We start from the raw sequence: 14,300 nt of genomic DNA on the forward strand, positions 1-14,300 counted from the left end.
TGGCAGTGTGTTGCTGCAATTATCAGACACAATACTGGGGGAGGAGGTGCCCAAAGACACCAAAACATTGTTGCAGGTAAGTCTTGTGATATTTAGGCCAGCCTCATGGGGTCTTTTTCTAAGGTGGTTGCAGCAGTGTCTTCCTTCTGTCACACACATGCACACCAGCCTGCGACCCCGTGCTCCCTCACGGCTTACAGGGACATCTCAAAACCTCAGCTGGAACACATCAGATTTGTCTCTTGCACCTCCAGTTTATCTGGCTCCTTCACAAACACGTACAATCTCCCACCACTTCTCCCTTGTACCTCCCTTCTCAGCCACGCTATTTCGCCCTGAAAGTCAGCTACAGATGCCTCCCTTTTGCTGTTTCTCTTCATTTTAGTATCTTCTAAGCATGCTAGAAATCTTTCAGTATCTTCTAGAAGTGCTAGAAAGCACTTGACAGGAATGTCTCTCTTTTATTCTGTTCTCAGAGATGAGAGAGAGATGCAGCCCCTTAGGATGCCTTTCATTCTTCCTCATTTCTCTGGAGAGGAAAACTGAACTACTTCCATGGCTCTAAATTACCATAGTTAGCTCAGGGAAAAAAACCATTACTCGTCAGTGCAGGCAAGCAACAGCAAAAAGGGCAAATACCTCCCACCCAAACGATCCACTGATCTGAGCCCATCTCTTGGGACTCTCACTTCTTGGCCTCACGAACTGTGAGGAACTCTTCTCCTGTCATGCCGGACAGGATGTGCATTCCGTCACTTAAGAAAAGTACAGGTCCTCTCCTGTAGGACTGGACATCCGGACATGAGAGGCATGCACGAGCACATGAGGGCAAGGGACTGTGGCTGCAAAGCCCAATCCATAGACAACCATGCGTTAGTCATGTGGTGGAAGAGAGCTGTGCTTTAGTCACATGTTTTTTTAAACAGTCTTGAAGGACTGAACAAAATTACAGTAACATAGTTAAGCATTAACTTGCTACTACTTACCCTGTAAATAGTAGCATGACTGCTTCCCTTTGTGGTCTGACTGCAGTCTTGCTCAGTGAACACCCAGAGTTAAATTAAGGAGCTGAGATGCATAATGAATAGTGTACAAATACTAAAATGCTACAACATAAAAAAACCTTATAGACTTTACTGTGTACCAGTTCACTTGGGATAAGTGGCACATGGAGTATGAGGAACGAGCCTGAGCTAACAAACCCAGGAATTACAATTACAGTATCAGCTTACCTTGACTGACTGGGGATGAATTTGGGTAGGCAGGAGAAGCATCTGCTGGCCGTCTCGGGAAGCCCTCCAAGATGGTGTATCTTGGGTAAGGCAGTATCTTCCAGAGACTCATGGACCTTTTCTGTCTTTCACCTGCTTCCTTTCAGGAAGTCAGATGTGGCAAATGTGAGGGGCTAGTGTTCTTCCCCAGAGAAGCTGGAAAGCCTTCCCAGGAGATGCATTGGACTGACTGTTCTCATGCTACACCCCGGTAAGTCTCAGCAAAGTTAGTGAAAGAGCTCAGTACGCCTAGGAATGCTTTTGTGTGCACTTTTACTCTGAAGACTTGTGGGGTTTGAAAGCCAGAGGAACTTTCCCCCTTCACTTTAGCTGGGCTTGGATGAGAGCCCCAAAGAACACACAGTAACCCAACATTGTGAAATTATGACATGTGTTAAAGGACACTCATATTTTCTTATTATCAAGAGAGAGGCCATTATGTAAGTTGCTACCATAGGGGAACAGGAATGTCTGCTTGGTTCCATGATTACAGGGTAAGTAGTAGCAAGTTAATGCTTAACTAATGTTATTGTAATTTTGTTCAGTCCCTCAAGACTGTTAAAAAAAACCCGAACAGTGGAAAAAGTCTGGAGCGGTTTTATTATGTGACACACAAATACCACCCTGTGATCCAATTCACTGCCCTTCAGAACGAGGAAATCAGTGCTCCTCAAAAGAGGGAGCCTGACAGTCTGTAAGTGAAGGGAGAGATGTCCGATTTCTCGCCCTGCCTTGTATACCATTGACCTGGTAAAGCCACTGACTGTTCCTGTCCTTGCCTTTTAGGAAGTTACAAGAAGCCAGTGCTTGACTGGGCTAAACATACACTTGCCTGATGCTGGACTGGCAGGATAAAAGCACTGCAGGGATGGTATGTCCTTTGCAAACCCAAAGCCGGTCTTTTACGGGCACAAATGTCAGGCAAAAGCACGCACAGCTACTGCTCGCTCTGCTCTGCCGCAACTGCTCCACCGCAGCTTCGCTTGCGTGGTCTTTGTGGCCTTTGCGTGGTCATTGTGTGCTCTTTGTGCCACGCAATGAGAAACAAGTGAAGCTTTTGCTGCCTCCCTGCCAGGCTGGCAGAAGAGGTGCGGGCGGTACTCCATTGGCTCTGGCTGTGGGGAGAGTGGTGCCTGGTGGTCTCTGTAGCGTGGGGGGACATTGCGCAGCGTCTCCTCAAGCAGTTTGCATTCCCTCTGCAGGGCCTCCTGCTCCACTGCAGAAGGCATTGAAAGTTTCTAAAACTCCACTGTGCGTGTGAGACTGGCCTTTTTAATTTATTATATATGTGTATTTGCCGTGACAGTTTTCCTGCCCAGAGCGAAGCAGAACCGTGGCGCAGGTCCCACCTGCCAGTGGCGTGACTCATCCCCACGGGTGCTGGGGAGCGAGACGGGGAGCGCAGCAGCACCCCCTGGGCCAATCTGACAGCAGATGATCTTGGAGCGGCCTCGGCTGGCCCAGGCACGCGTGGCCGTGACCGCGGCGGTGGTGGGGTGCACCCCGGGTCGCTGTCTGTCGGTGAGTCGGGCTGGGGCGCGGCTGCCTCCCGGAGGCGGCGACTGCCCGCCCGCCAGGCCCCAGCCGAGCTCCGCCAGCGCGTCGGCGCCGTGGGGGCGGGCGGTGACGTAGAAGGCGCGCGCGGCGCCTGCGCGGTGGCGGAGCGGCGGCGATGAAGGTGGCGGTGGCGGGGTGCTGCCATGGCGCCCTGGACAAGATGTACGAGACGCTGGAGCTGCTGCAGCGGCGGCACAACGTGCGGCCCGACCTGCTGCTCTGCTGTGGCGACTTCCAGGCCGTGCGCAACGAGGCGGACCTGCGCTGCATGGCCGTGCCCGCCAAGTACCGCCACATGCAGACCTTCTACCGGTGAGCGTCCTCCGGCCCGGCCCGGCCCGGCCTGGCCTGGCCTTGTCTTGCCTGGCCCCGGCCCGCTCCGCTACAGCAGCTGTCGTGTCTCCGCAGGTACTACTCCGGCGAGAAGAAGGCCCCGGTCCTCACGGTGTTCATCGGCGGGAACCACGAGGCGTCCAACCACCTGCAGGAGCTGCCTTACGGCGGGTGGGTGGCGCCCAACATCTACTACCTCGGTAGGGTACCCCGCCAGCTTCCGGCGGCGTTTTCCCCTCCAGCCCCTTGCTCTGCCCCGGCCCCGCTGTGACGAGCTGCGCTCCTGTTTCCTCTAGGTTACGCGGGCGTGGTGCGGTTCCGCGGCGTGAGGATCGGCGGCATCTCTGGCATCTTCAAGTCTCACGACTACCGGAAAGGTATGGCGGGACAGAGCGGGCCCGGCTGGGTGGGCAGTAGGGAGTGGAGTACTGGGCCCAAGCCGTCGCGGGAGGGTCTGGCTGTTCCTCCTCTTCTCTGGACCGACTCTTGTGCTGGAAACCTCTCTTGGCTCAACACGTGGATTTTTCTGGAGGTGGCAGATGAGTCGGTAGCTGCTTGGCAACCACAGCAGGAAGCAGTATGCCTTCTGAATGTTGTTGTTGGAACAGTCTTGATTTTTCCATGGCAGTGTCCTTTTAGTGTGCAGTGCAAGACTGTTTTGTTTTCCTTGTGTGAAACAGTCAGTTTATAAGTGTGATATTGTACAAATGTACTGTCCTGAGCTGAGGCTTAGTGTCAGTACATCTCGAGATCGGTTCCTCCTGGTTATATGTATGTGTGTATTCAAGAGTTCTTCCTTGGAAGGGTCTTCATCAGTGGATAGAAATCTTGTCACAGATGATACCTGGTGTCAGCAAATAGAAGATTGTTTAGTCTTTCTGATCTCCTCAACACATGAAGTAGTGGTCTCTTACTTGTGATTATTGTATAGTAGTATTACCTTTAGTAACATACTGTTTCAGAGAAGCTTTGCAAATGGCTTTCAAGCTGCAAAGTACTGAACTAGTTTTCTAGAACACCTGATTCTGTCTAATACCTATCAATGCTAATTAAATTTGTTGTTATCAAACATACAGTTTGTATGCCTGAATATTGCATGTGGGAGATGAGACTTTTTTTGACAATAATGCTAACTACTAAAAAAGTAACTTTTCTGTTCATTCTTAGGAATATATAAGAGCTCAGCTAGGCATTCAGGTTTCTTGTCCCAAGGCAAAGTTGGAGACTACGTCCCTTTTGACAGGGTACATGTTTGTGCTTCCAGAGTCTGTGGTGCCTGTGGGCAGCTACAGGCATGTTTAAGCTGCTGCTGAGTCTGTTAAGCTGTAGTTTCATGGTTGGTGGCAGCACTCTTCAAGAAACACAAAAAATCACAGCCTTAGTGGCCTGAGTCAGATCTCATGCAGTGCTTTGTGATATTTTAGTTTATACCTGTTTCTGAGTTGTTACATCCTAACTTATGTTCTGATCACTGACCACTCATAGAGGCTTGCTCTGTGCTCTCACTATGTTGATGCCCAACTTTTGCTTGTTCCCATCTACCTTAAGTTCTTTGGCTGCACCAGCATGCTTGCATGTGTAGCCATGAGATTAGTAGATACATATGTTTCATGGCTGTGCAGCAAACAGCTCTCTATGTATGTGATTGCACATGGCTGTGCAGCGTAACTGTAGTGGTAAGGGGTGTGGGGAAGTAATGAGGGGTGTTATCTCACCAGAGAGGTACAACACCTCATTCAGGAATTAAGCACATAAATCTTTCTGCTGAAAGTTACTTGTTTCAGACGGTCCTGGGTTTTCATTATTGGAGTCAAACTCCTGGTTTTTGTTTCCACAGCTCAATTACTGTATTCTCTATATTTGTGAAAGTAAGACATAGAATAGAAGAAATGCTCATTGTTGTAGACACATTTTTACAACGTATTTGCCTCACATAAAAAGTTAGCAGCCTGTTGGTGTAAGCCTTGTGTAAAGGAAATACAGTATCTCCTTTGATTATTGGCAGCCTTGTATTTGGGATTGCTCTAGGTGTCTGTATGACCCCAATAAGCTAGTTTGTGAACAGTGTTAGGAGGGAACTATTGATTCAGGCAACTACTCTTTTTTTCAATGTTTCAGGCCACTTTGAATGTCCACCATACAACCAGCAAACAATTAGAAGCGCTTACCACGTGAGGAATATCGAAGTCTTCAAGCTCAAGCAGGTTAGTGAGAAATCTATTTTTTTAAACAGTGGTAAATAGTTTTCATTAATTTAGAAATAAGATGTTAAAGCTACTCTCAACAAGTATGCTATTTGATAGCAAATCTTACCAACAACTCCCAGCTAATCTGGACAGGCCATTTTATGCTGGGTGTTATTCCACTGTTGTTCCTGTTGAATATCTCCTCCAATGCTTTGTGTAGCAGTGCAAATTTGATCTGAATCAGGCACAGCCAGGAGTGTTTTTTTGGTGGATTTTTTTTTTTTTAATTGGATGAAATTCATGGAATGGAAGGTACTCCAGCTATATGCCTCTGTTCCAGCTTGGTTAGCTTTAGGAAGATGGATGCTACCTTGTCTAACATGCAAGCTGGTTGGTACAAAGTTAAATAATCAAAATTGCACCAGCTGAATGAGCTGATCCTGAATATCTGTGGTTGAATTATTTTTTACTCCAGGGCAAGAAATTCAAAGGACAGATTAGCTTTATTTTTGAGCTGTTGCCTACTCCCTGCTTTGTCACAAGGGCACTTTGTCACAACTGTCACAACCGTTTGAGGTTGTGGTGCGAATACATGTATTTATAAGCATCTTGTGAATGATTATTCAGGTTGCAGTTGCACACTTAAGTGTTCAGTAGATATAGGGATGACGAACATAGGACAAAGGTTTGCTGTCATTGTAAAGAGTTTGATGCATTTCACTGTAAGTTTCTTATTAGTTGGACTCAGGTTTCATCTGAAAGTGTGTTCTGATACAGCTGATGAAAGAGTGCTGAATGTTGAACCAAGACATGATTAAGACAGTGATTAGACTTCTGAGGGGTGCTTCCTTTGAGGAGAAATATAATGCTTAGCCATTATCCCTTTTAAACAAAGCTTTTAAAAATTTCATGAGGAGGAAGATGCCTTTGATTGTGGGTAGAGAACTTGCTCTATAGCTGTAATTTTAAAATCTTCTGAGTGCCTGACACTTACTGTGATGATATGATCTCTTTTATAAGGCAGTACATATAAAACACATCTGACTGTCCCAAGAAAGTGTAGTACAAACCATGGAGACTAGAGTCCCCTGGCAACTTCAAAGGCCACCTGGAAGATGGGGCTCAGTGGTATACTTACTTGCTTTTGTGAGGCTATTGGTCACAGCTAACTGTATTGATCTGAAGTAGGACATGTTACACGTGTTCCGTCTTGTGCTGTGTAATTTCGAAACTTCATTATCATATGTGTTTTATGCATTTTGGCTTGACAGCTAAAGCGTCCAATTGATATATTTATGTCACATGACTGGCCAAGAAGCATATATCACTATGGAAACAAGAAACAGCTTCTTAAAATGAAATCCTTCTTCCGTCAAGAAGTGGAGAGCAACACATTAGGAAGCCCTGCTGCTTCAGAGCTTCTGCAGCATCTGAAACCCACCTACTGGTTCTCAGCACATCTTCACGTTAAATTTGCAGCTTTCATGCAACACCAGGTAAAGGGGGAAAAAAAAAATCAAGAATGTATGTGTCCTAAGCACGTTTTAGAATTCCAATGCAGGTAATCATGTCCAGAAAAGCAACTTCTTAATGCTTTTGCTCAGTTATTAAAACACAGCTTAAGCTGCAAAACATTAAACTGCAAGTGGTGTGAAGGCTACTAGCTTATGTAAGTTGGAGATGTTATAGAGTGGTATAACTACCTAATCTTCTTCAGGGACAGCGTGAAATAGCTGATACTACTGCACTTGAAACTTCTTAATTTAAGATTATAGAAAAGCACTCTCCCACTTTATTGGGGAAGGAGACAACTTCAAAACAAGGTGATAGAGAAGCGACTGAAAAGAAGACAGTGGTTAACCGGGGATGGGAGGATGCCTGTAGCAAGGCTTGGCAGATGAAGTTGTCTGGTGGCCTGGGTAAAGCCAAAAAACAGCCCCTGTAGGTTGAAACTTCTCTTGGCTTGCGTTATTCCTGAAAGTGGTGCGACGTGTTATTCCCGTTTGCAAGTTATTTAGCTGTAGAAATGTAACTCTAGACCTTCTAGACTCAAGAAGTCTGTTTCCAATTACTTTAAAGTTTTTCTTTTTGCTTCAAGACTAGGTGCGCTCAGCTGCCTTGGTTAAGGATGAAGTGTGGCTCTTGCTTTATCTTGCTGTCATCTGCATCCAGCTTCCTGTTAGACTTCCAGTGAAGTCTGTCTTTCTCTTTGTCCCTCCCTCCCTTTCTTGTAATCCCATGCTGATTTTCTATTTCAGAAAGTCTTTTTCTGTATAAATTATGCCTTTAAATCTCTCTATATAACTTGTTTAGAATGATCAAATTTCATAGAAATGCTAATGACTGTGTTAACACCATTTGTTTCCTAGACAAACTCCAAAGAAGAGCTACCAAAAGCAACAAAGTTTTTGGCTCTGGATAAATGCCTGCCACACAGAGACTTTCTGCAGGTGATGACCATGTGCAGTGGGTTTTTACTTTTTAAGTACTTCACTTGTCTGGACTGCTAAGTGCTGTGCTTGTATCTAAGCTGAAGAATAGTTCTGATAAATGGAGGAATTGGAAAGAAACTAGGAATGGTGCATGTGTAGAATGGTTTTTGTATAACATTGTCTCGAAATAGGCAGACCTTGTGTCCTGTTATGCAGGCGCGGTGTTTGCTTATTCCTGCCATTTCCTCCTCCCTTAGAACAAGTACTTGACTTAATTGGAGGAGTAACTCTACTTCAACGTGAATTGACTCTCCTCTTGTGTTTTTTTGACAAATGTCAAATCTAAGAAGAAAGCGCATCTTGAGGCTCTTCTTTCACAGTTTAGTTTGGGTCAGCTAGTGCCTCTTTCTTCAGATCTGGATTCATGAATTCAGACAGGATTGAACCCTAAGTTGAGTACTGTAATTTCCTTTCAGTTTTGTGAATTCCAGCAGGAATTGGTGCTACTTCCTAGGAGAATGGCTCTGCTTCTTTTTGTTTGGTGCGTATCTTGGCTAGGAAGGGCAGTGGACAAGTAGGAGGTCTAGGTTGTGGAAATTTTCAATATGAGTGCCAAATGGATTTGCCAAGAGCAAAACAACGTTCATGTCTGTGGGCTGTGTGTGCTGCCTGGGGTGCCATCTGTAAAATCTCAAATGAATGAATCTACAAATCCTTTGGTATGAGAGGGAGCTTCCGACAGCATGTTCTTCAAATGCAGTCAAGTGTTTTACTAGTCTCACTTTAAAGTAGCTTTTATTTGTCAACTTAAAGCGAAGATGGTTCATTATCTGTTCTTTGGATGTATGGTGGGATCCATTTGCCCTAGTAGCTACCTTTGAAGATGGGAGAGAGTATGAGGATGGGCTTTTGCTACACAAAGGTACACTGGCATGCTAGTCCAGACTTAAAATCCTGTAGCAAAACTGATCTGGAGTAGTGCTACCTCCAGCAGCATGATGATCCACGTGTGTGTAGCTCTGGTTTAAAGTGTATCCTTTTTTTTGTTCTCCCCCCCCCCCCCCCCCAACTGCCTTAAAAGGTTGAATTACTTTATGGATTATTTAAAATCAGAGCCTGACTAGTGCAGTTTGGCTAAACCAAATGGTTTGATTTGGGTTAATGTCACTGAAGACAAAGTGATTTGGATTTCAATTCATGAGTCGTTGAAAGAGTTTAAAAACTTTTCATGTTAATTTCACTGCTGTGCTAAGAATGCGTGTTTATACAGCAGAATAACTGTTGCTATCAATTCTTGATATATTTCTGCTTAGAAGGTGGCATGAACTTAAGAGTAGGCAAATCCTGGTTTCTAAGTTGCGTAACTGTCCCGTAGCTGGCAGTAGGGAGGAGGGTGTTCTGCTTCTTAATTTCTGTAAGCTAAAATACAGAAATGCCTTTTTTACCTTTGTTGATTGTCCTTTCTTACTCCCTTATTGCTATAAACTTTTATGTAGGGCTAACTTGAGAGGTCTTGTTTGAGACCACTAGCTCAGTGGACTTGAAACTTAATTAAAACTCTGTACCATGCAAGTAACACTTCAAACTTTCAATCAGTTTCTGGTGTCAGGAGAAATAACTCACCTCATCTGTTTTCTGTGTTTTTTTTAAACAGATAATAGACATAGAGCATGATCCTAGTGCAGGTGACTCGCTGGAGTATGATGCTGAGTGGATTGCAGTCCTCAAGGCCACCAACAGTCTTGTTAATGTGACTCAGAGCTCATGGAATATGCCTGAAAAGAATGGCCTCCATGCAAAGTAAGTTTCATGCAAAGTAGAGGGGAAGGTGTGATTTTGCTGGACTGGAAGTAAACTTATCTTAGAATTGTGTTTCTCTGTTCTGCAGCCTCTAATGCCTGTAGGACTTGCTAAATGCCTTGTAAAACAAAGGGAATGGTGAAGAGCTGTACTCTAGAGCATACAACTTCTTTATTGCTCTACACGGGCAGTTAGTTTTGTTTTGCAAATTTAAATACCACCATTTGAGGGGCAAAACATACATGCTGGCTGATCATCTTGCCAGTTACACTGTGAGACTGAAAATCAGGCTGGATTATGGAGGTGGGCAGGTGAATACTTACTGGGTGGGTTGACATAATACACTAATCCTTGGTGGGGAGAGGGGAACCTCAGTATTGACCAAAGGCAATATACTTTCCCAAAAAATCACTTGAGAAATTACATGCCTGTTGTAAGATGAATTTATTATCCATCTTTAAAAGTTTCTCTTTGCCGTGGGAACAGGAAATACCTTTTGACTAGCTGCACTTGTTTTAACTTTATACACTTATTTAGGTGGGATTACAGTGCAACAGAAGAAGCCATCAAAGAGGTATTAGAAGAGCTAAATCATAACCTCAAAATTCCTTGTAACTTCACATTGACAGCTGCTTGTTATGATCCCAGCAAGCCCCAAAAACACATGGAACCAGTTCATACCATTAATCCACAGACCACTGAGTTCTGTGCCCAGTTTGGCCTCACTGACATCAATGACAGGATCCAGCAAGCTAAAGAAGAGGGTGCAGTACGAGGCGAATATGAAGAGGAGGAGGAGGAAGAGGAGATGGACAGTACTGGGTCAGCAGAGGAACCCAGTGAATATAATACAGATAATTCTGGACTTTCATCCATTAATCCAGATGAAATAATGCTGGATGAAGAAGGTGGTGATGAAGACCTGAGTACATGTTCTGTAGATCCTTCCCCTGATCATCCTCCTGACTTTTCTGCAAGTTTTTCTGACATCCGGATCATGCCAGATTCCATGGCGGTATCGTCTGATGATGCTATGGATTCCACTAATGAGGAACTGGAGAAATCTAGTGTGAGTAAACAGGTGGAAGAGAAGAGCTTAAGTGAGAGACCATTAAAGCGCATTGGTGGTAATGAAAATGGAAACAGTGGCATTAAAAAAATTAAGAGAAGGAATCAAGCTATCTATGCTGCAGAGGATGAAGATAAAACAGAATAATACTTCATATGATGTATAAGTAACTTCTCTCCCTACCTTTTTGTGGGAAGGTGGTGAGAACTGTGGTGGACTATTTGTGCTTTTAATGTTACTTGATCTTATTCATGTTACTTTCTTAAGCTGAAGAGGCTGTATGTACCTCTCGCAGGGTTTATCCAGATTAAACATCTAAGTCAGAAGCAGACTTTTCCAACAAAGTACTTTGTCAAAGGATTTAAAGCTCATGTATAATCAGTTGATTTTGCTTCAGTTCTTGGTGTATACTACGTATCTTCAGCTGTACTGCTATACAAGATTCACCGTGCTTGTTTAACAAGAAAGAATGCTTAAACTACAACTGAAGTCAAAGTGAGAGGATGTCTGACTTGCAGGACTGACTGATTTGATTTTATTGCTTTTGTCTTGTTTTATACTGAACTTTTAATACAAAGTAGCATATGCAATAACTCCGTGAACTAAATTTGAAAAAAGAATTCCCATAACAAAACAGCAATAGAAGAGTGAAGATTTTTGTTTCTGGTGATACTCATGCCATAGAAAAACTTCATGGTCATAAACAAAACAATGTGTATTGTCCAGTATTGGCTTTTAATTACAGTTTTGATAGGGAACCAAGTCTCTTAATTTGAAGCATGATAGTTTTATGGGGACCATGGCAGAGAGCATCTCTGTTCTTAAAACCTCACTTGTGTGCTGTTTCTTAAAACTTGAGAGCCATGTCTTAAAATTAAAATGCAAGTAGTTAGGATGAACAGCTTCCTAAATCTGGACATCACTGTCTCAATTCTTACTAATTAAGGCTGTGTTGTATTTTCATATAAGGTGGTCGATATTTATAAGTTACTTGAGACAGTAATGCCTACCATTATAATTAGCATAAGTTTTCACCTGTCACTTCTGTTCAGTAGTGTGTAACTTGCCAAATTCTTGCAACTGGATTTGGAGTCTTCCAAAGTACCTTCATAAACTTCAGCTGAGGGAGAACAGGAGCTGCCGGAATATAGATCCTCTTGGAAGTTTTCTTTTTGCTGTTCTAGTTTGCCCCGAATTGTTAGCAAGCAAATTACACTCCTTTGGCCTGAAAGGCTGTGAGGATAACAAAACTTCCTGAAGTCATTAAAATGACAGTGTTTTCAAGAACTATAGCATATGTCACTAGACTCATTAGTTTTACAGTCAAGTTCTGCTGGTGTTCTGTGCTGAGCTTTCAGAGTCCAGATGGAGCAGGACTTCCTCATGACTGTGCTGCCCTTGAGAGCAGAGGTAGCTCCTGTGTGCTTTTACTCCTCTAAGGCACAGGCACCGTGGAGAAGAAAGCATCCTGACAGAAGAGGGAACTGGACAGGGAGCCATGAGGGAAATGGATTGGTGAGTGTGAGTTATGTAGCAGGGAAGCACCTTAAGGTCAAGACTTCCTTCTTTAAAATCACTTCCACATTCTGGCATTCATCTTGGTTTCTCTCCTGTCAGCAGTTCAGTATGAAAACTAAATGCATATAATTATTAAAGAGCTAGAAAATGGCAAAATTAATGCTCTCCACAGTTCTGATTAATGGCTTTATACTGGTGGGTTGATGCCATTAACATCCTGTTTTTTTTCCAGAGGATGCCATCTTGTTTACTAAATGAGTAGTTGGGCCCCCTGTGGCTGCTGTGGTACAATGTGATGAAAAATTGGAAGCATTTGGTGTAACCTTCAGGTTATCTAAAGTAGCTGTGAACTGTCAGCTAGATTACTGAAGATAGTTGAGTATCTTTTAAGGGTCCTGAGTCTGCAATGCTAAAATCTTAAGCATGCCTCATGATCTGAAGACTATAATGGAAATAAAGTATTTTAAGTATAAATTGCGTTATGAACTTGAAAAGTCTCCCAAGAAATCTGAGCATGGTATTCAGCTGTTGAATTCTACATGAACTGGAGTGGAAGATGCATATTACATGTAATAGACTTCTTAGTCTGATTTCATATGATTTTTAAAGCAAATTATTCTGTTATGCATCATCCCCCGTCCTCCCCTTTCTGCTAAATGTGTTTTAGCTTTCTAGAAAGCAGGACACTTTGACAAGACAGAGTACTGATTTTTTTTAAAATCTTTAAAGATTTTTTTTTTAATGAAGTATTTCAGCATCCATTGAACAGAGTGCAGCTGGTAAATATGGTTGACAAAAATTTTTTTTGAGTACGAACCATGTCTGATATATATAGTTACTGTACCCTTTCTTGTAGCTGTTCACACCCTCTTTGCAGTTTGAAGTGTTCAGCTCTACTGTGCTCTCGTCCATTATGGATTTTCCCTTACAGCAAGATCCTCTGCTGAACATGGAATTCAATTGAAGCTCTGAACTTAAAGCTTCCCTGGTACAGAAGACCAAATACTCCAAAAAGTATGTAAAACACTAGGGAAGGCTGACAAAGTTTAATCAGTTCTTAAGACCCAGAGTCTTCAGTCCTCTTTAAAAGGCACCTTTAAAGTCTTTCTGAAAACTGTTGACTTCTTGAATTTTGGTGAGAAACATCTGGAAAATGTTTCTCTGTCAGACCCTCGAACAAGTTACAATCACAGATTTTTCAGTATATGAGACTTGCAATTAGTCTAAAAATGTTTTTGCTGTTACCTCTAAAGTGCCATCTCTTTCATGTGCAGCAAGGCGGAGGATGGGAAGGGGCATGCTATGCCTGTGTCCCAGATGAAGATTGTGCCCGAGTATATGGTTCTCAGCAACTCTCTAGCTCTCCATATACCTGCTGTGAATGAGTCACCAACCCACACCCCACTCACACCGTCTTCATTATGTTCCAGGAACTCCACGCAGACAGGGGCAAGACCCAGGATGAGGATGTCAGAAGGACCTGCAAAACTCTGATTTCCACTAGTGCAGTCAGAATATAAGGTAGCCAAAGCTAAACCTGGTTACTTGTAATAAGAAAAAGTCAGGCTGTTGTTGGACAGCTGAGGGGTTGTCCTGAAAGCCACGCTAGTGTCCCTGTCCCACAGGGTGTGGAACGGGGACTAGGAAAACCGCAGTGGAGGGGTGCCTGTTAGGGTACTGCGTGAGAAGCCTGTGGTAAGGTCAGCTTCCCCCTGCCTCGGTGTCAGGGCTTTAGTCAGACGAAGTCAGTCACCTAGCCCCATGTTCGCTGTCTTCCTGGAGGGCTGGTGGGGTAAGCTCTGCAGTGGGGCTGAGAGAACTAAGGTGGGAGAGCTGAGGAAAATAACAAGGGCTGAGTCAGTCCCCTGAGCTGCCTGCGCCTCCGCAGACAGCTCCATCCGTCCCAGCTCCCCGAGGCCCGCGGGCATGGAGGCAGCGTTTCCCGCCGCAAAGGGAGCGCCCGGGACAGGCTGGCACCTGCCGGAGCCGCCGACCGCGCCCTCCTCCGCATCTGCGCGCAGCGCCGGCCTCGCTGCCTGCCAGGGCGGCGGGTGGCGAGCGGCGCATGCGCGCGGCGGGCAGGGTGGGAGGCGGGGCCGCCCGCGGATCGTTGTGGTGGGGCGGGAGGAGTGCA

General features: G+C 44.5%; 1 protein-coding gene across 1 annotated transcript; it reads left to right on the forward strand.

Annotated features, from left to right (window-relative positions):
• Positions 1 to 1,399: 1,399 nt before the first annotated feature.
• Positions 1,400 to 11,241, forward strand: DBR1 (debranching RNA lariats 1). The gene is made up of 8 exons (XM_075507591.1): positions 1,400 to 3,140; positions 3,237 to 3,361; positions 3,458 to 3,538; positions 5,280 to 5,365; positions 6,619 to 6,843; positions 7,717 to 7,797; positions 9,434 to 9,579; positions 10,117 to 11,241. Exons 1-8 carry the CDS (start codon positions 2,944 to 2,946, stop codon positions 10,793 to 10,795), a joined length of 1,620 nt encoding a protein of 539 aa, XP_075363706.1. The 5' UTR covers positions 1,400 to 2,943; the 3' UTR covers positions 10,796 to 11,241.
• The last annotated feature ends 3,059 nt before the right edge of the window (positions 11,242 to 14,300 follow it).

This window comes from Mycteria americana, chromosome 7 (assembly GCF_035582795.1).
Source record: "Mycteria americana isolate JAX WOST 10 ecotype Jacksonville Zoo and Gardens chromosome 7, USCA_MyAme_1.0, whole genome shotgun sequence".
Classification (NCBI taxonomy): domain Eukaryota; kingdom Metazoa; phylum Chordata; class Aves; order Ciconiiformes; family Ciconiidae; genus Mycteria; species Mycteria americana.